Below are 26,335 nucleotides of genomic sequence, written 5' to 3' on the forward strand. Positions count from 1 at the left end.
GCCTCCGAGAAGGATTTATACAAGATGCCAGCATTTAGGGAAGTGGTCAGATGATGTCATGTGTGGTACCAAAAGCTCATCCTGATACATTTTATTTGCACATGCAGGAGCCAGTCCAGTGTTTGCAGGGCGAGTACAGTTTTGGCAGGAATTCTGTGATCAGTAGATATCCTATTTCTTCCTTCAAAATTAATCATGATATTGTCTCCTGTGGTTCTTCCTAGTCATTGTGCCTCTGTGTAGCTGCTACTGATATTCCATAAACCCGTGTTTGTTCGTTTCCTTTGTTGCTCTAACTCTAGTTGCCACAGAGTTGTACATGGTAGGATTTAACTCTCTCACGTCTATTTCATTCAGAGGTAACTAGATAGAACATAGGGCGAAGGAGTATGCTTTCTGGCCACATACCCTTTCCCGGAGCCAGTCTAACTTTTGCTGTGCCATGGAGTTCAGCAGGTATGGAGCAATACTCTGTACCCACGGAATTAAGGGGAAATATTCCAAAGTGTCAGATTTTTTTTCTTTTCTTTTGTTATTTGAGAAGATTTGCCTCCGAATCAGATTTTGCACCATTTATTGTCATTCGGGCACGCTGGGGATGGAGTAATAATCTCCATTGTATACAGACTAAGCATTCTGAAGCAATTCACCAGACTTCAGAGATTTCAGAGAAAAACTTTCTTTCCATTTGTAAACTGATACGACATTAAGGCAAGTCGTTACCTCATCAAAAATTATTGTACATCAGAAGTACAGTTCCAGTTTACATCATGATGTATTATATATTATATAAATACCTTTAGCAAAATAACTATTTATCCTGTAGGAAATATTTTCCATTTCTATCTTTCCAAATGATAAAAGATATCGTTTATTCTCACATACAGATGAAAGTTAGGATTTATTAGAAAGTGGGTGGATATACATCACGCTCAAACTTGGTATTATTCAGCGTTGAAAATAACTTGTTTGTGTTTTTCTTTTCAATAAAAAGAGCTGTATCTCTCAAGGAGGAATAGAAAAAATATTTTGCGTGCTGAATTTCGAGTGAGCATTCAGAAAGATTTTCTGTTATTTTGTATTCTTTCCTAATTCTCTAAGAGGAATAATTTTGTTTCACTAAAAAATCAGAGACTCTAAACTTCATGCTGAAATCATGAAAATATTTTTCCTTCATTTATACTACGATATATTCTACATTTCAAACATAATTATTTAATCTTGATTGCAGTGCATGTGTCAGTGGGCATTTGGGTATACAACTAAGGCATACAGAGTGAGAGGAAAATTATTAGCACATGTAGAAAGCCTCAAAATCTTTCGCAATTACTCCGAGTATGTGCAGTTATTGGTTGACACTGATGCTTTATCAGAGAAAGAAAGGCAAAAAGAGATTCATCATCCTTTCCTCCGCAAGTAGGTAAATAGACATACAACTTCAATGGAAGAACTGAACCCATAATTTCTTTAAATTAAGTGTTTGTGATTTCTGAATAATTCCTATGCACAGAGCTCTATATAAAGCAAATGTAAAGAAAAATTGAGTAGGAATATCTGGGAGTTCCATGGGAGCCGGGAATGGTATTTCCACTATTCTGTTCCTGGAGAAAAAACTTTCTCTCTTTTGTAGAAAATATTGCAAAGAACCTGGCCGAGGATAAATGGGAATTATGAATCCCAGGGATCGTGTTTTCTCCAGACAGCAAAGTAGATATTTTCTTTTGGTCATATAAGTATCACAGGAGGAGTAGATCGCGAGCAGTGCTGTGGCAGAATACCGAACAGCCTGTTCAGTTGTGAAGTGCTTGTGCAGAATAAAATGAAACTTTATGCACTTGGAGTTGCTATAACATGTTAATGGCAGTTCTCCCATATACTATATAATTTGAAAATAAAAACAAAATTTCTGCCTAGGAGTACACTTTATTCTGCTGGGCTGGTAGGAGTTAACGCTCTTACCGGCTATTCCTTCAGCATTTAACGTTTCACTTCAGGTGTGAAAAACAGAGCAGATCATACAAAATATTCAGAAATGGTACTTGAATAAAGTCCGGTTAGAGGAAAAATAGCATATTCTCAAAGTATTCTTCTAGTCAGGTCTGGCTCGGCAAATATCCGCCTTACTTTGCTGGAAGCAAAGGATCCCTTTTAAAAATAAATATTTCTACAAAATTAATTCTTGTGAAAATGAGCGCAATGAGTCCCTGTTGGTCATAGCAAGCAACGCTTTTATGGATGAACATTACATAGAGATATCATATTCATACAGTAACTCACCAAGGCTTCATAAATCTTCCATATGAAAACAAGAAGGGAAGAAATATGAGATACAGGGAATCTGTATTTTTGGGAATCCAAATTACATGAAATGGAAATGCAACCCAGAGAGAATTATCTGCTCTGGGCAAGGGGGCTGAAGAACAAGATAACGATCATATCGTTAAAAGCAGCAAAGAATCCTGTGGCACCTTATAGACTAACAGACGTTTTGGAGCATGAGCTTTAGTGGGTGAATACCCACTTCGTCAGATGCAGGTAGTGGAATTTTCCAGGGGCAGGTATATATATGCAGGCAAGCTAGAGATAATGAGATAGTTCAATTAGGGAGGATGAAGCCCTGTTCTAGCAGTTGAGGTGTGAAAACCAAGGGAGGAGAAACTGGTTTTGTAATTGGCAAGCCATTCACAGTCTTTGTTTAATCCTGAGCTGATGGTGTCAAATTTGCAGATGAACTGAAGCTGAGCAGTTTCTCTTTGAAGTCTGGTCCTGAATTTTTTTTGCTGCAGGATGGCCACCTTAAGGTCTGCTATATTGTGGCCAGGGAGATTGAAGTGTTCTCCTACAGGTTTTTGTATATTGCCATTCCTAATATCTGATTTGTGTCCGTTTATCCTTTTCCATAGCAACTGTCCAGTTTGGCCAATGTAGATAGCAGAGGGGCATTGCTGGCATATGATGGCGTATATTACATTGGTGGACGTGCAGGTGAATGAACCGGTGATGGTGTGGCTGGTCTGGTTAGGTCCTGTGATGGTGTCGCTGGTGTAGATATGTGGGCACATTGTGATCACGTTTCTCTCGTTCCATCCCCGACTATTCTTCTTTGGCGACAGTAATCCCTCTGTCAGGGCCGTCCAGAGGATTCAGGGGGCCTGGGGCAAAGCCAGGGAGCTGCGGTGCTTGTACTCACCCGGCGGTCCGGGTCTTCAGCGGCGGGGGGGGCCCTTCAGTCACTCAGCGTCTTCGGCAGCACTGAAGGGCCCTTGCCGCCGAAATGCCGCCAAAGACCCGGACCCACCCCCGGGCCAGGGATCCCTGGGCCCCTGCGGGCCTGGCCTGGGGCAAATTGCTCCACTTGATCCCCGCCCCCTCTGGGGCCCTGCCCTGAACAGGGAGCAGGTCTCGGATTATAATGTAACTATCACAAACGTACACTTGAAATGAGTTGATAGCAATAAACCTGACCTGTACTAATTTTATATATGTAAAATTAATAAAAAATGATCATCTAAGCTATCAAATAATATATTTATAAAACTTAAAAAAATGTGTAAGGCAAAGGCACTTTTAAAAAAGGATAATTGGAAAAAATGATTTAACATGTATATGTCCAAAATAGCAATTCTGTAACAACCCACATAACTTTAAATTATTGTTGTCTAATATCCACTGTGTCTCCAATGCTCTGTGGAGATGAAAGCATAAGTCTACATTTGCAGACAAACATCTAAAATTTATTTAATATAACTTTATATGATTAAACTTCGAAATAATATTTTATAAACAGAATTGTATATATACTTTGCTCACAAAACAATATTCCCCTTAAGGGAAAATAAATTTTACTCCCTTTCCACAATCTCCCACGGAAATTAATTCCTCAGATTGTTGGTTGATGGATTGGTTTTCATTAGTACTGTAGAAGAAACACAATGCTGTGGTTAATAAGATATTTTGATAATTTATTGCCACGTAGAAAGGGGCAGCAGAAATTCTGAGCCTATATCTGATCTCCTTTACTACACCAGCAGTCAATGGAGTAACATGAGTATAAAGCTGCCTTAAATTAAATCAGAATGAAATCTCACTTTTCATTGACAACGATTTTTTTTATCTTCTGGACTGTTTACACAAACTACATTTAGAAAAATGGGAATATGTTTTGAAATGTTAGACATTTCTGGAGTCCGAACACACACACACACACACACACACACACACACACACACACACACGCACACACACACACACACACACACACACACTTTTTTTTTCAGATGGAGACTTTTGAGTCAATTATTGAATCGGGAAAATTAAAATATTTACCTCGGCTCAGTGTACGTTTTCCATCTTCTGCTTTCAAACAATAATCGAATCATAAAAGTGTAGGGCTGAAAGGTATCTCGCGGTGTCAGCTCAGGGGGCTAGACTAGATGACCCCGCCGCGGGGTCATCTAGTCTAGCCCCCTGAGCTGAGGGTTTTCACTTTTCGCAGTTCACTTTTCGGAACCTCTCAAGTCTGTCACTTGGAGCTCCAGAGTATGATACCTTTAAAACTGTAATGCAAATTAGGACACACAGTGAGACAAAGATTAAATTAGCACACAAATAGATATCCAGTTAATGTAGCATCTGAGTTGGTGCAATTATTGGTTGAGACTCTGAGCGCCGCTGTTAGCCCAATAAGACAGAGAACTGGAAAGAGAGATCCAGCCAGCCCAGCCCCGCTGTTACAAAGCACAGCACAGGAGATCAGATCTGCACTGATTGCGGTTGGGTGGAAAAGAGGAAGATAGGTGAGTGCTTCTAGTTCTTCGCTGATTTGGACTGATTTGAACTTTATAGTTGTAGCTTCCGAACCATCTCTATATATCTGGGGAAATATATATAATCAATAGGATCGGAAAATATCCCGGTGCTTTGGAAATGGCGGATAAAGAAAGGAGCTGGGATTGCAAACTAAGACTTCCGCTTTTCTTGATAATTGTGACAGTCTGGGGTACAATTTCTGAACAGATTCGTTATTCAATTCCTGAAGAAATGCAGAAAGGCTCTTTTGTGGGGGATACAGCAAAGGATCTGGGACTGGATATAAAGGAGCTCTCAGACCGCGGAGTCAGGATAATTTCCAGAGGTATGAAGCAATATTTTGCTCTCAGTTTGAACAGTGGACATTTATATATTAGCGAAAGAATAGACAGAGAAGAGATCTGTGGCCGGCTAGAGAATTGTTTATTAAATTTTGAGATTTTTGTTCTGGATAAAGTGAAGCTTTTTGCGGTTGAAGTCGAAATAACGGATATTAATGATAATGCGCCGAGTTTCCCAGTGGAGGAAGTGGAGTTAAAAATAACTGAAACCACGGGAAAGGGGGAGCATTTTCTTTTGCCGGAGGCTTGGGATCCAGATAAGGGACTCAATTCCCTCCAAAGCTACCAAATTAGTAAAAGTAAACACTTCTCTCTGGATGTGCAAACGGGAGTTGATGGTGGCAAGTACGCAGAGCTGGTTCTTGAAAAATTATTGGACAGGGAAGAAGAAAAAATTCACCAGTTAATCCTTACAGCTGCAGACGGCGGAGATCCAGTCAAATCTGGCACTGTGAAAATCAGAATTATTGTTATGGATGTAAATGACAATGCACCAGTTTTCAGCCAATCTGTCTATAAAGTGGATATTATGGAAAATGTCCCTGTCGGTTTCTTGGTGCTTACAGTAAACGCCACTGACCAAGATGAAGGAATTAATTCAGAGGTAACATACTCATTTAGAAAAATAGAAGACAAAGCTGCCCATATATTCCAGTTGGATTCTGGGACGGGAGACATATCAGTTGTAGGGAATCTGGACTTCGAGGACTCTGAAATACATGAAATGGAAGTACAAGCTCAGGACGGGAGTGGATTATCGTCTCGAGCCAAAATCTTGTTAAGAGTCATTGATGCAAATGATAATGCCCCACAGATTACTGTAACATCTCTTCGCAGAGGAATCATTGAAGACTCCCTTCCTGAAACTGTAATCGCTCTTATAAATGTACAAGACCGAGATTCCGGAGTCAATGGTGAGATCACGTGCACTATCCCAGATAATCTCCCATTTCGATTACAGAAGTCATTTGATAATTATTACAGTTTGGAGACTACCAGAGCCCCGGATAGGGAGCAGATCTCAGATTACAATATAACTATCACAGCCACGGATCAAGGCACTCCTCCCATCGCTACAACCACCTTCCTCCTACTGAAGATATTAGACAAAAACGACAACCCGCCCATTTTCAGCCAAACAACCTACGCCTCTTACATGCTGGAAAATAATCCAAAAGGTGCTTCCATAATCGTGGTAAAGGCAAATGACCTCGACCTGGGTGAGAACGCGAAAATCACTTACTCTGTTACTGAAGGTCAGATCCAGGAAGCTCCGCTCTCCTCGTACATCTCCATTAACTCCGAGACTGGGGCTCTCTACGCTCTGCGCTCCTTCGATTACGAACAGTTCCGGGAGATTCGATTCCAAGTGCAGGCTCAGGATGGGGGTTCCCCACCTCTCAGCAGTAATGTCTCCGTCACTCTCTTTCTACTGGATGAGAATGACAACAGCCCGCACATCTTACACCCCTCCTTTCCCACCGATGGCTCCACGGGAGTGGAGTTGGCCCCTCGCTCCTCCGAGCCGGGTTACCTGGTCACTAAGGTGGTGGCGGTGGATGCAGACTCCGGGCAGAACGCCTGGCTCTCCTACCAGCTGCTGAAAGCTACAGAGCCGGGGCTCTTCTCTGTGGGACTCCACAGCGGCGAGATCAGGACGGCGCGCTACTTTCTCGACAGAGATGCGCTCAAGCAAAGTCTGGTGGTTTTAGTGAAGGACAACGGGCAGCCCCCTCTCTCTGCCACGGCCACTGTCACGGTGGTGGTGGCTGACAGCATCCCCGAAATCCTCTCCGATTTAAGCAGCCTCTCAGCTCCTGTAGACCCCCAGTCCAGCCTCACCTTGTATTTGGTGATCGCTGTGGCTTCCGTTTCCTGCTTGTTCTTTACCTTTCTCATAGTGTTAGTGGCCCTGAGGCTCCGCCGGTGGAGAAACTCGCAGCTGTTTGACTCCTCGAGTGTGACTTTCAGTGGAGTTCCCGTCTCGCAGTTTGTGGGGCTCGATGGAGTCAGAGCTTTTCTTCACTCCTACTCACGTGAGGTTTCTCTAACCACAGACTCCAGAAAAAGTCAGTGGAAATTTCCTAGTGGAAGTTGTTCAAATACTCTGATAGATCAGCATCCTTCTGAGAAATCAGGGCCTGTTTTAATTGCAGATGATTCAAATATTAATAAAGAAGGTCAAGTCATCAGCCAGGTAGGTTTCATGGTTTTGTTTTGAATTTTGATTTCCGTTGAAATCTTAGCTTTCAATGTGCTAAAATACTAATACTAATACTACATGTTTTTGTGTGTAAATCTCAAGTGTGATTCTGTGAGTGCGCTTCCCAAAATACTGGCTGGCATTCTAGGAAGTTGTGTCAAGCATTAATTTTTAAGTTTAAAAACTGTAATCGGACATAAATCATATTTTTAACTAAACAGTCTTTCTCAATCTCTCTCTCTACTCGTTAAGAAAAATCAGTCAATCAAATAGTTGTTATTAATAATAACTAATAATAATAATAATTAATTTCCTTAGAATGAGTCTGCTCTTGACATCCTGTTGTATACATTTCCTTCCTTCCTCATCATCATTTTCCTGTTATTGTGGGCATGCATTTGCAAAAATCTTTGATTTACATCATAATCTAGGGCCCCATTTTGGGAGAGAATTTAGTGTTTAAACACATTTGTAAATCCCATCAGTATAAAATTAACAGGTGCTTTCCTGAATTCTGGAATAGAAAAGTAAAACTAAGTGTGTTTCTGATCTCTCCTTGTGGTATCTTGTATAGTAGTCTCTTACCTAGCACAGAAATTGCTTTGCCTCTAACTTCTGGAAAGTTCTCCCTAATTATCCTTTGGGTCATAGATGAAGAGATGGGCTCTGATGCAAGGCAGTGAGGTGACTCAGAAAGGTATGGAAACATATGCCTACTTTTTAGTATGTTCAGATGCTTCAAGTAGGCACCCTTAGGGATGGTGCTGAATTTGGGCCTGAGAGTATTTAGATTAGGGGCTAAATTCACAAAATGATTTAGGCACCTAACGTCCACTCTAGTTGCCTACATCCCAGAATCAGGCCACATTGGGATTCACAAAGCTCCCACTCAACTTCCTCCGAACCTTGTAGGTGCTTAAAATTGTTGAGCATCTAAATGTTTTCAGTAAAATCTCCCCAGGTGCTTCTAACTTCTAACTATGCACACTTCAGCCCCACAAGAGATGTCTGGGTGCCTAAGCCTCAGAGCACTGGGAAAAGATAGGCATTCTTCTGCTTAACTTGCCTGCAGGGTGCAATTCGGTAGGCAGGCTCCAAGAGCACGTACCAGACCAGGGTCTCATGGAAAAGTTTACACACACAGGGGGAGGACTTCTCTGAGTGCTTTAAGCCCAGTAGTTGAAGTACTCACCTAGTATAGAGGAGATTCCTGGTTCAAGTCCCCCCTCTGGCTGATAGGGAGAAAATATTTGTATATGTATGTGCTACCTCTGTGTTGAGTGCTTTAGCCACTGGGCTGTAGGCCATTCTGATTTGGGGCTCCTTCAGTCTCCCTTGTTGGATCTTTTCCACTGTGGATTAAATAATGAAAGAATTGCTGGGCTAGAGCAAGCATGCAAGTGGGGCCAAAGCCTGGTAGTTAAAGCACTCATCTGTGAAGAGGAAGACCCAGGAGCTAGTCCCCTTACTCCAATGACTTTTTAAAATTATTTACTCACAGTGACACAGCTTCACCAGGAGAAACTGAGGGAGACCCACCTCTGAATGTCCTATAGCTCAGTGGCTAGGGCACTTACCTGAAAGATAATAGATCTCAATTCAACCCCTCTGCTGGAAGGAGAACTTGACCTGGGCATCTCCAATATCCCAGCTGACTACCCTAATCACTGGGATAGAAGTTATGAGAAATGTTCAGGTTCTTCTCCTCATTTCCACTTCCTTTCCACACAGGTTCTTATTGTGGTAAAGGCCCCTAACTCCAGAGGGTTTGCAGCTAAGAATCCCAAGCAGAGGGAGGAAGCAGGGATTTAGGGCCTATCTCTAGGAGCCACCTTGCATGCTGACTTTTATGAATCCCATTCTGAGGTGCGTATCTCTCACCATTCATTGTAGAGGGAGTTAGGCATCAAACTCAGACTTCCTGAATCCCAGTGATTTTCTAGGTACCTAAAAGTTAGGTGTGCTAATGCTCAGTTATCTATGCTTAAATTGTAAGAACTCCATGGAACTGACTATCTTTTATTTGCTCTGTAAAATGCATTCCACTCTTTAGTACCACTACTATTGTTACTTCCAATACGTAGGATAATAATGATGGTGCACCTTACACTTTGCAAACACAGGCACAAGATAGAAGTAATTGAGTGTGTTGGAGAAAAACGAGTCCTCACTCTGAGTTTGAAGCAACAAGCCAGAGGCAGCTTTATTTTCGAGCAATTGCAAATGCAGGGGAGAGTACACAGGGGCGATCTCCATTAGATAAACAATTAAGCAAGCTTTTATACCTTTCCTTACCTACAATAATGAGCAACAGCTGCATTTTGTTATACATATTTCTTCCAGATATCTCTTTTCTCATTAATTTCTGCTACAGTCTACATTCCATTCTTATCTAAGACAAAGTCAAAACAGTATCTCTTACTGTCTGTTCCCATTCGCTTTCTCCCTTACCTGCCTAGGCCCTACTTTCAAGTCTCCCGTTATTAGAGTCAGTGTCAGCCAGATTTTGTTAGCTTGACTCTTGCTCTATTCCTAGAGACAAAACTAAGATCTCTATGTCCAATTCCCTTTATCTCTTTCTCCATTTCCACAAGTGGAAAGACAGAAAATTTGCAAGCAATTTTGGAAGAGTCCCAAATGGAGACAATTTTTAGCCCAGATCTGCAAGACTATTGGCAGTTTTAGGATGAATGTGATTTTCCTCCTGTTTAATCCTGAGACTTTGAAATTGTTGTGAGTTATCCCTGAATTTTAAGAAAATATTTTAAATTGTGCATAGGAACTAAAAAGGATGGGAATTGGCTTGGTGTAAATCTTCAGTCTTTACTTTTTATCAGAAATAATATCCTATTTTTATTTATACATTAAAGATTGCATTATATTTTTCTTGATTGGGTACATTTAAGATTATGCCTTTCTTTCTGTTAGAGAGACAAGGTAGGTGAAATAATATCTTTTATTAGACCACAGAAGAGCTCTGTGTAAGTTGGAATGTTTGCCTCTCTTACCAACAGAAGTTGGTTCAATAAAAGATATTACCTCACTCACCTTGTCTCGCTAATATCCTGGGACCAACAGGGCTACGACAACATTTACTTTGTGTCAGTAAATTGCAGTTGGTTTCAATCTTACTCATGGGAAAGGATGTACAAAAAAGTTGTACCATAATAGGACTAATTACACTTTCCCCGTGTGCCTCATTATACTGATATTAATAAAAGAAGCTCTATCACACCTAGGATCTGGAAGAATGGAGAATGGATGGGGCTCTGGTCTGATCTGATAAAGATGTCTCCCTCTGTCTCTCTCTTTTTCTCTCGCATTACTTTACCTAACACTTTCCCACAGAATTCTAGAATACATAAATAACTATAGGATAAGGGACACAGTAACATAGATAAACCTCAAATTAAACACGTGAAGTACAAATCTAAGCCACCTTTTTAAAACATTTATCTGGCTTCCGAGTAAGATATTATTTTACCACAGAATGGAAAGATTCATTTGACTAAAGTTTTAAAATATTTACATTTTAAATGTGCATAGAGAAAGACATTTTTCTTCTGTCCGATCTATGATATTCACGAGCTTTGTTATTAGATCAGTCTAGCTGCAATTCTAAGGCCGAGACTCAGAGTGCCGCTGTTGGCCAGTGCCATGACAGAGCTGCTGCTGAAGATCATTTGGAGCTTCCTACAGTCACACAGCGCAGATCGGAGAAGGGACACGGCCGGCAGACATTTCACACAGTGTTGCTTAACGGAGAAATCACCCCTCTGGAAATTATTATGAAAACAGAAAGATAATTTGATTTTCAGTACTCCTCATTATCGCGGAATTTTCGTTCTCACGGAAATATACAAAATACAATATTGGATTCTCTTCAGAATACATCCGATTATAAATTCAGCCGAGCTGTGGTGACCAGGATGGAATTACAGTGCAGAGAGAAGCCCTGCGGATTCAGATGGCAAGTACTGTTCCCCTTCTTATTCTTTTTGTTTTGCGGTGCGGTCTCAGAGCAGCTCAATTATTCAATTCTTGAAGAAATGGAAAAGGGGTCTCTTGTGGGGAATCTTGCTAAGGATCTGGGACTGAATATCAAAGAACTGCAACAAAGGAAACTGCGAGTTGTCTCTACGGCAAAAAAACAGTATTTTAGAGTCCGTACAGAAAATGGTAATTTATACGTAAACGACAGAATAGACAGAGAGGAAATGTGTGGGAAAAAATTGCTTTGTGTCCTAAATTTAGAAGCCTTAGTCGAAAACCCATTAAATATTTTTCATGTGAACATCGCAATCAAGGATATAAATGATAATGCACCCCGCTTCGGCAAAAATTCTGTTGATTTAGAAATAAGTGAGTCCACCTTGCCTGGAGCAACATTCCCCCTAGGAAATGCTCTGGATTCGGATGTTGGGAGTAATTCGCTACAGAATTACGAGCTCAGCTCCAACCACTATTTTATCTTGGCAGTTAAAGAGAACAAGGATGGAAATAAATACGCTGAGTTAGAGTTGGAGAAACTTTTAGATCGCGAAAAGCAAAGTTCCCACCTCTTGATCCTGACAGCTGTGGATGGGGGAGATCCAGTGAGAACTGGGACGGTTCAGATTCGGATTAATGTTACTGACGCCAATGACAATCCTCCCACATTCACTGAAAAAGTGTACAAAATCCGACTGCGGGAAAATCTACCGAAGGGCTCGTTAGTTCTTCAGGTGAAAGCTACTGATATGGATGAAGGTTTCAATGCACAAATCACATATTCTTTCAGCAATATACCAGACAGTGTTCGTCAGTTGTTCTCACTGGATCCCGGAAACGGAAGCATTACAACTACAGGTATTATTGATTATGAAGAGGCAAATAGTTATATACTTAGCGTGGAAGCCAAAGATGGAGGAGGACTGGTTGGTCATAGCAAAATTGAAGTCGATATTACAGATGAAAATGACAATTCCCCCAAGCTGACACTTACATCTGTGTCCAGTCCCATTCCCGAAGATTCTTTGCCTGGGACAGTGATAGCTCTGATGAATGCATACGATAAGGATGCTGGGGAAAATGGCAAGATCAACTGTCTCATTAAAGAGGAATCGCCTTTTAAAATAATCTCGTCTTCTAAAAATTACTACAAGATCCTCACAGACAGCACCCTGGACAGGGAAAGGACCCCGGAGTACAATATCACAATCACAGCCACAGACAAAGGCTCTCCCCCCCTCTCCACACAGAAAACCATCCTGTTACAAATCTCGGATATCAATGACAACGCCCCTGTCTTTCAAAAACCTTCCTACACCGCCTATGTGCCAGAGAACAATCCCTCGGGGGCCTCTGTTTTCAGTGTAAAAGCCTCAGACTGGGATCTGGACCGGAACGCTCGAGTCACTTACTCCATCCTGAGCAGCAACCTCCGGGAGGTGCCTCTCTCCTCCTTTATCTCCATTAACTCCCAGACCGGAGCTATCTATGCCCAGCGCTCCTTCGACTACGAGCAATTCCGCGAGTTTGAAGTGCAAGTGCAGGCCCAAGACGGCGGGTCCCCGCCTCTCAGCAGCAATGTCACCGTCAGGGTGTTTATTCTGGATCAGAATGATAACGCCCCTAGAATCCTGTACCCTTCCCTCGGAGCCGATAGCTCCGCCTTGTTCGAGATGGCCCCTCGCTCAGCCGAGTCAGGTTATCTGGTGATGAAGGTGGTGGCGGTGGATGCTGACTCAGGACACAATGCCTGGCTCTCCTACCATCTGCTCCAGGCCACGGAACCGACGCTCTTCAGCATGGGGCTGCACACCGGGGAGATCCGGACAGCCCGCGCCTTTGCGGACAGAGATGCTGTGAAGCACAGGCTGGTCACGCTGGTGAAGGACAACGGGCAGCCGCCTCTGTCAGCCACAGTGACTCTCAACCTGGTGTTTGCCGAGAACTTCCAAGAGGCCCTTCCGGAAATGAGCGACCAGTCGGGTGACTCGGCATCTCAGTCTGATTTACAGTTTTACTTGGTGCTGGCTTTAGCCTTGATCTCATTTTTATTCCTTCTGACAATTACACTGGCCATTGTGATGAAATTGCGAAGATCAAGGAATATTCCAGTTTTGCAGTGTTTCGGTTCTGATCATTATTCCAAGGCGGGTCATGGATTTCCACCAAACTACTGCGATGGGACTTTACCATATAGCTATAATCTGTGTTTAGCCGCAGATTCCGGAAGAAATTACTCTAACTTTCTAAATCCCAGTCGTCAGAATAGTGTGAGAGACACCACCCTTTCTGTTGAGAACTCTGTGATGATATTTAAGAAAAATAAGGATCCAACATCTGAGAAGGACAACACTCCTCCGGTGAGTTTGTGCACTGCGTTAAAATTTTTGCCACAGTATAATATGGTTAAATTTAAAACAAACACTTTTCTATTTATAAAAACGATTTAGGGAGGAAGTAGGGTAGTGTACGCTGCTGAAAATACTAGTTAAGACATTTTGTTTTACTTTATCAACTTTTTTCTCATCATCTTTTACATTCATCAACTCTAGAGGCCTTTATGGTACAAAGAGGCACAGAGTTATGTAAATATGGATACGAACAAATAATTCAAAGTAATGGGAAAGACGTTGTGAATTTGTTTCTCATGGGATTGTAATGTCTGTTTGTGGCTGGATATGAGTAATAGGGTTAGCAAAAAGAGCAAAGAGGTCCTCTCGAAACTTGGTGGCTGTCTTGTAGTTCGCCCTAAGGTGTACACTGCCAGTGTTACTAGCTCACGTTAAATCAGACTTTCCAAGGGACTCAAATAATGGCATATCTTTTTTCCTTAATTTTAGTAGTTTTTAGTTGGTAGATTTCCCCCCGCTCCATTTTCTGTGTTCCCAATGTATTTACCGCCTGGATAAATACTCATTAGCTGTCACCTCCATTTTATTGTTCCTAGGGTTGCAAAGGGTTTCCATGGCCATTCTGTGAGGACTCTGGCGCAGGAGTTTTCTCCTTCTCTCTGTCAGAGGACTGCTGCTTTCCCGCCATTTAAGTGGATTGATTCATTAAGCCAAAGCCATTCACATTTGCTGGAATGAATTACATCCCAGCAGGTTTATGCATACATTTGAAAGCACTTTTGATTTCACCAGTGGCATTGCCCCTTGCGAAACCCTCGGTGTGAATTGGAACCTGTGTAGAAGAGAGCAAAAATGTTGTTAGACTACAATAATCTCTAATTTCACCAACGTTGGTTCCTTTTTCCCTTTGATAGTAATTCATGAAACTGTTGGGTATGATCAGACTGAATATTGTAGGTAGAAATGTGACCTATCTGTTTCCAGATAACAAGCCTCTAAGGTACCTGTTTTATCTCAGGAAGCATTTCTGGTGGGACAAAATTTCTACTATCTGAGGGGTTTACATAGCATATTCACACAATTCTGAGCAGAGCAGAAGATCTTTCCATTATCTTCACAACGCTGACTACTTTCTCTATGAGTGATTCCAGTATGCCTCTCACCAGGATTGTCTTGGTGGAAGCCATAATTCTCCCCACACCCTTTCACCAACCTACCAGTCAGAATGAATCCTTCTTATTGTGAGGTTCAGAAATCAAAATGAGTGTCTGGTTACAGCTTCTCAGTCAGTCAACAGTAATCGGAAATACAATTAAAGAGTTGTGGAAGTGGAAGAAGCACAGGTACAGCAAAAGAAGTGTCTTCCCTTCTTTGATTTATAATGATTGCTGTTCAGAACACAGTTTCTGGGCAGATTCTCTATTCCATTCCCAAGGAAATGCAGAAATACTCTTTCTTGGGGAATATCGCAAAGGATGTGAGATTGGGTATAATGGAGCTCTGATTTTGCAAAGTCTGAATTGTTTCCTGAGGTAGGACTCAGTATGTTACCCTCAATTTTTAAAACTACCATTTATATGGGAGATTACAGAGGCTACAACAACCCCATATTGACTGGTTACAAGTCACTTCAGGAAGGGATGCAAAGATAAAATTTGTAGACAACATTAATGACTGATTCTTGGAGCAGATAGTCCTGGAACCCACAAAGGGAAAGGCAATTCTTGATTTAATCTAAGTGTAGTACAGGATCTGGTCCCAGGGGTGAATACATCTGCACTGCTTGGTAACAGAAACTATCATGTAATTATATTTAACATCCTTATAGGAGGGAAAATAACAAAGAAACGCACCACATTAGCATATAACTTCAAAAGAGGAAGCTAGTTAAACAGAAATGAAAAGGAACCACTGCAAGATTGAAATGTCTGGAAGAAGCATGGGAAATATCTATAAACACTGTAATAGAGGCTCAAACTAAACGTATATCCCTCTCCCCTCCCCCCAAAAAAACAGAGGACCAACAAAATACCACCATGGTTAAAGATCAGAGAAGAAGAGGCTGTTAGTGACAAAAAAGGCATCCTTTAAAAATAGGAAGTCTAATCCTACTGAGAAAAATAGAAAGGAGCATAAAGTCTGGCAAGTCAAATGTAAAAATATAATTAGTCAGGGCAAAAAAAAAAGTTAGAAGACCAACTAGAAAAAGACACAACTAATAGCAAAAAAAAAAAAATTAAGTCAGAAGCAGGACGTCTGCCAAACAATCAGTGTGGCCATTGGATGATCAAAGTGCTAAAAGAGCATAAGATAAGGCCACTGTGGAAAAGCTAAGTGAATTCTTTGCATTAATCTTCATTGCAGACAATGAGAAGGAGATTCCCACACCTTTCTTTTTAGGTGATGCATCTGGGGAACCATCCCAGATTGAGGTGTCAGTATATGAGGTTTGGGAACAATTTGATTAATTAAATGTTAAGAAGTCACCAAGACCAGACCATATCCACCCAAGAAGTCTGAAGGAACTCAAATATGAAATTGCAGAACTACTAATTGTGGTATGTCACTTATCCCTTAAAGTAGCCCATGTGCCGGGTTATTGGAAGGTAACTAATGTAAGAATAATTCTTAACATTTTTAAAAAGTCAGTAGAGGTGACCCCGGCAATTGCAAGCTAAGAACCAGACAAATTGGTTAATTTAAAACACTAGTAAAGAACAGAATTATCTATCACACAGATTAACATGATATGTTGGGGAAGAGTCAACATGGGTTTTGTAAAGGAAAATCATGTCTCACCAATCTATTAGAATTCTTGAGGATGTCAACAAGCGTATCGATAAGTGTGATCCAGTTGATACAGTGTACTTGGCCTTTCAGAAAGCCTTTGTCAAGGTCTCTCACCAAAGACTCTTACACAAAGTCAGCAGTCATGGGTAAGAGGGAAGGTCCTCTCCTGGATCAGTAACTGGTTAAAAGACAGGAAACAAAGGGTAGGGATAACAGATAAATTTTCACAGTAGAGATAGTTATATAGAGGGATCCCCCAAGGATATGTTCTGGGACCAGTGCTGTTCAAAATATTCATAAATGATCTGGAAAAGGGATAAACAGTAAGATGGCAAAGTTCGCAGACAATATAAAATTACTGGAGGTAGTTAAATCCAGTGCTGACTATGAAGAGTTACAAAGGGAACTCACAAGACTGGGTAACTGGGCAACAAAATGGCAGATAAACATCAATGCTAATAAATGCAAAGTAATGTACATTGAAAAACATAATCCAGATTATAAATACAAAATGATGGGGTCTAAATTAGCTCAAGGAAAAGATCTTGGAATCATGATGGATAGTTCCCTGAAAACATCTGCACAATGTGCAGCAGCAGTCAAAAAAGCTAACACAATGTTAGGAACCATTAAAAAAGGGATAGATAATAAGACAAAAAAATCATAATGTGACCATATAAATCCATAGTAAGCCCATGCCTTGAATACTGTGTGCAGTTCTGGTGACCCCATTTCAAAAAAGATATATTAGCATTGGAAAAGTACAGAAAAAGTCAATAATAATAATATGTGTGGAGAAACTGAAGAAGGATGTGTTATTTATCCCTTCTCATAACACATGAACCAGGAGTCATCCAATGAAATTAATAGACATCAGGTTTAAAACAAAGATAAAGAAGTATTTCTTCACATAATGCACAGTCAACCCATGGAAATTTATGCCAGGGGATGTGATCATAGAATCATAGAATATCAGGGTTGGAAGGGACCTCAGGAGGTCATCTAGTCCAACCCCCTGCTCAAAGCAGGACCAATCCCCAACTAAATCATCCCAGTCTACTTATACAGCCCAAAATGCCGTTAGCCTTCTTGACAACAAGGGCACACTGTTGACTCATAGCCAACTACTCATCCACTGTAACCCCTAGATCCTTTTCTGCAGAACTGCTGCTTAGTCATTCGGTGCCTAATCTGTAGCAGTGCATGGGATTCTTCTGTCCTAAGTGCAGGACTCTGCACTTGTTCTTGCTGAACCTCATCAGATTTCTTTTGGCCCAAACCTCTAATTTGTCTAGGTCCCTCTGTATCCTATCCCTACCCTCCAGCCTATCTACCACTCCTCCCAGTTTTGTGTCATCTGCAAACTTTCTGAGAGTGCAATCCATGCCATCCTCCAGATCATTAATGAAGATATTGAACAAAACTGGCCCCAGGACCGAACCTTGGGGTCCTCCTCTTGATTCCGGCTGACAGCTAGATGTGAAGCCATTGATCACTACCCATTGAGCCCAATGATCTAGCCAGATTTCTATCAACCTTATAGTCCAAAAGTGTGAAGACCAAAAGTATAATTGGGTTAAACAAAGAATTAGATAAATTCATGGAGGATATGTCCATCAGTAACTATTATCCAAGCTAGTTAGGGATGCAACTCTGTGCTCTGGGTGTCCCTAAACCTCAAATTATGAGACCCTGGTAGTACATGAGAGGGAATGGATCACCTGATAAATTGTCCTGTTCTGTTCATTCCCTCTGAAGCATTTGGCACCTGCCACTGTTTGAAGACCATTGTTGCGACCCAGTGTGGCCATTCTTATGTTTTAATGGATTTACCCCATGGGGTAAATCATATGTGATCATACCATTAAACAATGAATTGACAGATAGATAGGTAAATAGATAGATTAGACAGACAAACACAAGTGGCAAAGTTAAAGTTGAATGGACAATTTAAAAAAGTATAGATAGTTAAGTATTTTGGTTTGTAATTTTAATTACCTTTTAGCCTCATTTATTGTGGAATTTATAATTTTTTATATTTAGGAAAGAAAATTTGCTGCTGTTCAAGTTTCTTAGGTTCTTATAATTTCTGCTATACAATTTACAAGACTTTGTTTTCAGAGGCTCACAACCTTTTAAATCTTTCAAATTTTGTGCTGAAAACTGGAAGGCTTTGCTTTTAACTGAGACTAAAATCTTTCTAAAAAGTTGGGACAAAAACACTTGAGCCACTTTTGAAGGTGAGGACGGCAAAAAGCCCAAACCCTAATATTTCTATTATAAAAAATAATCTCAGTGCCCTTTCAAACATCTCTAGCACTGAATGAAAAGGTTAGAAAGCTGACCGCCTGCAGGCAGATTGTGTTTAGATAGATTAAATTATTTTATCCTTCTGATTAAAATCAGTTCCATTTGGTAAATTTATAAGGGTTTTAAAGTAATAGCTTGTTTATACACAGTACTGTTTGATTGTAAACATTAACACTTTTTAACAACTATGTTCCAATATTTAGACTACTGAAAATGTTCAAATAACATTAAGGTTAACATTAAGGTAAGCACTGAAGAGTCAATAAATGCCTAAGTAAATTAAGATTGCAGCCACAATATTTACTCTGTCTTCCTTATTTATAAGCCTAATGAACAGTTTTTATTAGTAGGATCACATACAGTGATATTTGCCAGACTTCTTCCTTTTTCAGATTGTAGGTTGGAAGATGTGCATGATGCTTGGAGTCTTCCAGGGACTTTAGTGCCAGCCTAATATTGACTGTTAGTACTTACTGTTAAGCACATTCAAAGGTACTAGCCACAAGCTTACAAATAAGTAGGTATGTTTCTAGGCCTTGATGATGCAGAACCTGAATAAGGGAGGCCACAGTAAATGAGGAATGGGCCTGAGGCAAAATACTGTTCACAAATCTGTAGTAACTCCACTGAAGTTATTGTGAATTGATGGCCTAGGTCAAAACTATCTAAAATCAATAGGGACTGAATCGGGCCCCAAATGAAGCAAAGGTCCTGTAGAAACAATAGTATGGGAAAATATAATTACAGACTGTATTGCAGTGCAGATACGTATTGTCAGGACTGAATTAGGAATGCTAACACATTTATGGTAGAATGCAAATATATTTTTCTCAAGGTTTTTGAAGGAAAGAAAAATAGAATGAAAGATGGAAATGTTTAAAGAAAAGTAGGATACTTTCAGCCACAATTTGAACTTTGGAATCAGAGGGAAAGAGAGACAAATTTTAAGATGATTTGCACAGGATTGTCGATGAATACTGAATGACTTAAAAGGTTTTATCTTGTTGGCTGGAGCATCAGAGGAAGATATAGGACATATTTATTAATAATTAATTTATTATTTATTTTATTATTATGGTGGTTATAGTGGTGAAAAAGGTGCTGAACTTCTATCAATGTTTTCCTTTATTCAAAATGTTAACTAGCCATTGCTAACAAAAAAGACAATGTTATATACAGTTTAACTGAAAAATCCTTTCCCTCCTTGATGAATCTACTTTCACTTTCTTTCCTCTCATGATGTCATTCTTTACTGTAGCTCTCCTGAGTCTTACAGTGTAAGAAAGAACTGAGTTCCTAATGTAAAACAACAAAATATTACATTTCTCTTCTTCATACAGTGCCAAGAGAAAATTGTTTTCTTTTGTAGATCACCTTCCAAGTCTCATTTGGCCAGTAGATAGTTTTGGTCACTTCAGATGAGTAAACACCTGCACTTTAGAAAATACAGCACTTTAGAAAATATTGTTCTTTGTCATTTAGGAGAGATTTTCTCTTACTCTCACATTAGTCAATAATCCCATCATTGTATACTTACATATTGATTAAAATATTCAAATTTGCTGATGGGAAAGTGGGGAAAAAAATTTCTTCCTCACAGGGCCGGCCCACAACATTTTGGCACCTGAGGCAGGGAGTTCAAATGACGCCTCCATGCCCTCTCGCTTGGGCCAAAATTTTCAAAGGTCTCAATTCTGCCTTCTTCCTGTTCTACTCCTTTCATAGTACTGCTCTGCTACCTACCCCAATAAAGGAGAACTAACAATTTAAAATGCCTTGTTCAAAAATGTTAAGTAACACTTAACTTTCAAATGCCTGAACAGCAAATGTAACTTTTCTTGTCTGAATAGTAAACACTGGCATTTTTATCTGTTTGAATAATCAAAGTGGTGCTTTCCATGTTAGAAGTATGCGCAGAGCAACAAAAGCATTTGGAAAGAGGGTGGTCATCTTATTTGTGCACATATATTCCAGAACAGCCTTTGGAGTTGATCCTGCTGAAATGTATCTTGAAAGGGCTTCCAGTTCATTGCCTAAATCACTAGCATCAATATCGCACATGTCATCATGCATCAACACTGTCTCTACTACCATGCATTGCTGGTGCAGGTCGTCTTCGGGTATAGTGACGAGTTTTGGAATATCATACAACATCCCAAATATACGGCTGTGTTCCTCAACAGTTCATCAACTGACTGTATTGCATAATATAGCACCCGGGTAAAGAATTCAACTTTGAATTGTTGTTTGGGGTCTCTTATGGGATTATCCCATGCCTCATAATCAAAATGTCTTCTTCTTTAGTGACTCTTGTATTCTTGAATGGGTGGGAAAATAGCATCAGTGTGAAGTTCCTCTGCCAACTTCTGTGCACTCTTCAGAAAGTTTTGAAATCCCTCATCTGACCGGTAGGACTGTTGGTATGACTTTGCTTTGTCCAGTTGTTCCATTGCTCCAGATATATCAAGGTCAACACCTTGGAGTCTCTTGCTTACAACATTTATTTCAAACAGTATGTCATGCCACAACACTAAGCCACAGAGAAATTTGAAGTTATGTATGTTTCTGGTGATTCCATTTCCCTCTGCCACTGTTCTCCCGTGAACAGTTCCTGTCATAGCATTATCCTCCATAATGGCAACTGTGGCATCATCTATCTTCCCAATTTGGTGTTTGATAGACTTTATCACCTCCACTTGACTTTCCCGTTGTGTAGCACTCAATGGTTTCAGTGCCAGAGAGGATGTTCCCAGATGTTGCTTCAAAATTTGCCATTGATGAGTTGATGCAGAGAAAAACACATCGATGCTTTGGATTATATTAAAAAATTCAGCAGCCTCATTAGAAGCTGATGCTGCATCATAGACCACCAAGTTCAATGAATCAGAACTGCATAGGACCGAAAAGCTTGAGAGTTTAACTCTTGGATCTGTGCCTGCACTCCTCTGTTCTTTCCTCTCATGTTGGCACCATTATTGTAGCCCTAACCTCTCATGTCAGCTATCACAATTCCTGTATCTTCCAGCTTTTTAAGAAGCATATTTGTCATACCAGCTCCTGTAGTATCATCAATGTCAATAAATTCTAGAAAATGCTCTCCAACAGTCACCACTGCAGGGACATTTTCACTAGGTTCTGTTGTTGTTACAAAATGCACCATTAAAGTCATTTGTTCCGGATGGCTGATGTCAGGTGTGCAGCCCAAAATAACAGAGTAATATCTTGCTGACTTCAGATCTGCTACAATTTTCTGTTTGACTTTTGTTGCCAATAACTGTATGATCTCATTTTGAATTGTTGTTCCAAGATAGTGGTGTGTGTACATGTCTTGATTAGTGACTCTTCTTAGATGCTCCTGGAGTACAGCATCAAACTCAGCCATCAGCTCCACAATTTGAAGGAAGTTTCCATTGTTTGGCACATACAGCTGACCTGAAGTGCCACGCAGTGCTAGGTTTTGGGTAGCAAGCATTCTCAAAATGGCAATGAGCTTTTTCAGAACATTTTGCCAGTAAAGAGACTCTGATGCAATCTTGATGCCAATCTTGACCTTTAGCCTTAGTCTCATCTCAAGCTCTTTCCACATATGGAATGCTCTCTGGTGTTTTGCTCCCTTCTCATGGCATGCCAGATTTCTAGACAGATTTTTCCAGTCCTTTGTTCCTGTAGAACCCAATGTGTCTGGAACATTAAACTGGAAGAGTTTGCAACAAAAGCAGTATGCAGCACTATGGGTTTTTGAGTACATAAGCCATGGCCTCTCCACTTTGTCACCATTGGGGATTTCACTCCAGTAATGTGTTGGATAGAAACTTCTATTTTCATTGTCTTTGTGGAACATGAAGTTTTTCACTTGCTGTGGCCCATGCAGTACAAGGAAGTTCTTCAGGTTACTGCTCAAGTGGGTCCACAGTCCTGGATCATCTAGACCAGAGATCAGCAAACTTTGGCATGCGGCCTGCCAGTGGGAGCCATGATCAGCTGAACCCATGGACGCAGCAGGTAAACAAACCATCCCAGCGTGGCCCACCAGGGTGCTTACCCTGGTGAGCCACATGCCCATGGTTGCCTATCCCTGATCTAGACTTAAGGAACTAAATTCAGCAGCAGCTGTTTCTTGCACCTCCACCACACTCTTCTCTGATCTACACTTTTCTTCAGGAATGTGCATGGTTACATCCATTTGAGATGGAGACATGGTTGCTGCAGTAGCTGCCCGATCACCTGCACTCTGACTAACTGGAAGATCAGGCATCTCCTCACCACTCACATATTCACTGGGGCTAAAAGGCTCACCGTGAACATTTGTCTCTATGTATCTCAGGAGAGCTCCTTCCTGCTTAGAAAGAAAAGCTTCCTTTGCTTTTTTCTTTTTCTGAATACTGCCCCCAGAGGGGCATTTTCTTCTTTCACTCATGAATGATGTTCTGTGCCAGCTATAGTGGCTCTCAACACTCAGTTGAAGGGGACAAATAAGCAGGCTGGTAGCAGAGCCTGAGTGAGGGAAGGTATCAGCATCTCTTAAGGGCCTAACTGGCTCCTACTACTTCAGTTGGCTGCCTGTTTCTTCAAGTGGGTTCAGAGAAGCAGTAGGAAACAGGAAGCTCCCTAAGAAGCTGGTGTTAATCAGTCCAGGCTCCTGGGGGTGCTAGAAAGGTACATAACAGCTCCTCCTCCTCTCTCTCTGTCTGCAACTCTTGCTGCTTTCTGTTATTCCCTCTCATCTTTTCTCTTGCCTGCCTGTTATGTCTCTTGTGCCCTCCTTCCTCCAGCACAGCACTCAACCATCTCTGTGGATCTAGAGCAGAGAGAATACATATGCACCAGCAGTAGACACAAATTTCTACCCTCTGCATCATAGCGGCACCTCCTCCCCTCAACAGTGTGGCACCTGAGGCGGTGGCCTCAGTTCACCTCATGGTAAAGCCAGTCCTGCTTCCACATGTAGCAATAACATTTTTATGATATAATGATTCTTTGGAAATGGAGAAGCAAAAAGCCTGCTTTAAGTATTGTGAGTGAATAATTAATGTATTTTAAGAAAAAAACGTTCCCGAATTTAATTGATTCGATGAAATGTCTAGCTCTGTTTTTGTGGAGTATTCTTTTAAAAAAATAGAGGGAGGAGCACACCTAAAAGATTAAAACAACTAGACAAAATAAACTCAGGGAAAACAAGAGGGATATTTATCTGAGCTGGTGCAGTTATTGGTTGAGGCTCCGAGCGTCGCTGTTCACCGATCAGAGAGCGAAATGCAATGCGAAACCCAGACAGCCCATAACCGCTTACACAACGCATAACAATATATAGAGATCAGATTCACGATCAGTCAGAGAGATTCTAAAGAGAATTTTGCTAGTGGAATAATCTCTGAAACAGTGTCGATGCAAACATCAGTTGCTGCGGAGACAAAGGACTCGATAGAATACCACAATAGTCACATCGGTGACGGGGAATCAGAATAATACTATTACTAGGGAAGGAAATGGCCGATAAACAAAGACTCCGGGATTGTAGAGGGTTGCTCTGCTGTTTTACGTTGATTTTCCTTTGTGAGGCAGTTGCTGGGCAGATTCACTATTCGATTCCTGAGGAAATGCAGAAAGGCTTTCTCGTGGGGAACATCGCAAAGGATCTGTGGCTCGATACAAAAAAAATCTCAGACGGTGGAGTCCGAATTATTGCAGAAGGTAGGAGGAAATATTTTGCTCTCAATTTGCAGAACGGCTATTTATATCTTAGTGAAAAAGTGGATAGAGAAGAAATATGTGGCCGGATCTCAAAATGTTTGTTACAATTGGAGATTTTTGTTCAGGAACAGGTTAAACTTTATACAGTTGAAATTGAAATCACCGACATTAATGATAACGCGCCAAGCTTCCAAGTAGAGGAATTAGAGTTAAAGATCAGTGAGGTCACAAGCACTGGGTCGCGCTTTCTTCTGCCAGACGCCCAGGACCCAGATATAGGAAGTAATTCTATTCAGAGCTTCCAATTCAGCAGCAACAGGCATTTCTCCCTGGATGTGCAAACGGGAGCTGATGGTGCAAAATACGCTGAACTGGTGCTAGAAAAAAATCTAGACAGGGAAGAACAAGCCGTTTACAATCTAGTCCTCACAGCCATTGATGGAGGAGACCCAGTCAGGTCTGGCACTGCGAGAATCCGCGTTATTGTTGAGGATGCAAATGACAATGCGCCAGTTTTCACACAATCTGTTTATAAGGTGAATGTTTTAGAAAACGTGTCTATAGGGTCCCTTTTGGTTACAGTGAACGCCACTGACCTGGATGAAGGAATGAACTCAGAGGTAACATACTCCTTCCGGAAAATATCAGAGAAAGCTTCAGACATATTCCAGCTGGATTCTAAAACCGGGAAAGTGACATTGACGGGGCACTTAGACTTCGAAGAAAGTGAATTCTATGAAATAGAGGTTGAAGCCCGCGACGGGAGAGGACTATCTGCTCGCTCAAGAATTTCGTTAGTTCTTATGGATGTAAATGATAACGCTCCGGAAATTACAATCACAACTCTCATCAGCTCGATCCCCGAAGACTCCTCGGAGGGAACTGTGATCGCCTTTTTAAAAGTACTAGATGCAGATTCAAGAGAGAATGGTGAGGTCACGTGCTCCATCCCAGTCAACCTGCCCTGTCGGTTACAGAAATTATTTGATAATTACTACAGTTTGGTGACAGACAGAGCACTGGACAGGGAACAAGTCTCGGATTACAATGTAACGATCACAGCCACAGACAGAGGGACTCCTGCTCTTTCCACAACCACGTTCTTCCTGTTGAAGGTTTTAGACAAAAACGACAATCCGCCTGTCTTCAGCCAGACACTCTACACCTCTTATATCACAGAGAATAATCCTAAAGGGGCTTCCATTTTCACATTAAAGGCAAACGATGCTGATTGGGAAGAGAACGCCAGAGTGACTTATTCTGTTACTGAAGGTCAAATTCAAGGAACTCCGTTCTCTTACTACATCTCCATTAACTCCGAGACTGGGGCTCTCTACGCTCTGCGCTCCTTCGATTACGAACAGTTCCGGGAGATTCGGTTCCAAGTGCAGGCTCAGGATGGGGGTTCCCCACCTCTCAGCAGTAATGTCTCCGTCACTCTCTTTCTACTGGATCAGAATGACAACAGCCCGCACATCTTACACCCCTCCTTTCCCACCGATGGCTCCACGGGAGTGGAGTTGGCCCCTCGCTCCTCCGAGCCGGGTTACCTGGTCACTAAGGTGGTGGCGGTGGATGCAGACTCCGGGCAGAACGCCTGGCTCTCCTACCAGCTGCTGAAGGCTACAGAGCCGGGGCTCTTCTCTGTGGGACTCCACAGCGGCGAGATCAGGACGGCGCGCTCCTTTCTCGACAGAGATGCGCTCAAGCAAAGTCTGGTGGTTTTAGTGAAGGACAACGGGCAGCCCCCTCTCTCTGCCACGGCCACTGTCACGGTGGTGGTGGCTGACAGCATCCCCGAAATCCTCTCCGATTTAAGCAGCCTCTCAGCTCCTGTAGACCCCCAGTCC

General features: G+C 41.4%; 2 protein-coding genes across 5 annotated transcripts in view; both read left to right on the forward strand.

The window, feature by feature from the left end:
- Positions 1–26,335, forward strand: part of LOC127055754 (protocadherin gamma-C5-like) — a 342,247-nt gene that overhangs the window by 2,186 nt on the left and 313,726 nt on the right. The window lies entirely within an intron of this gene.
- LOC127055763 (protocadherin gamma-A4-like) lies at positions 4,754–24,781 on the forward strand. The gene is made up of 2 exons (XM_050963084.1): positions 4,754–7,347; positions 24,357–24,781. Exons 1-2 carry the CDS (start codon positions 4,927–4,929, stop codon positions 24,681–24,683), a joined length of 2,748 nt encoding a protein of 915 aa, XP_050819041.1. The 5' UTR covers positions 4,754–4,926; the 3' UTR covers positions 24,684–24,781.

The sequence above is a fragment of the Gopherus flavomarginatus genome, chromosome 7 (genome assembly GCF_025201925.1).
Source record: "Gopherus flavomarginatus isolate rGopFla2 chromosome 7, rGopFla2.mat.asm, whole genome shotgun sequence".
In the NCBI taxonomy this organism is placed as follows: Eukaryota; Metazoa; Chordata; order Testudines; family Testudinidae; genus Gopherus; species Gopherus flavomarginatus.

Excerpts from the sequence above, each read along its gene's own strand:
- LOC127055763 (XM_050963084.1), top strand. The coding sequence starts at position 4,927 with ATGGCGGATAAAGAAAGGAGCTGGGATTGCAAACTAAGACTTCCGCTT. Across the intron at positions 7,348-24,356 it reads AAGGTCAAGTCATCAGCCAG|TTGCTGGGCAGATTCACTAT; the intron begins GTAGGTTTCATG and ends TTTGTGAGGCAG.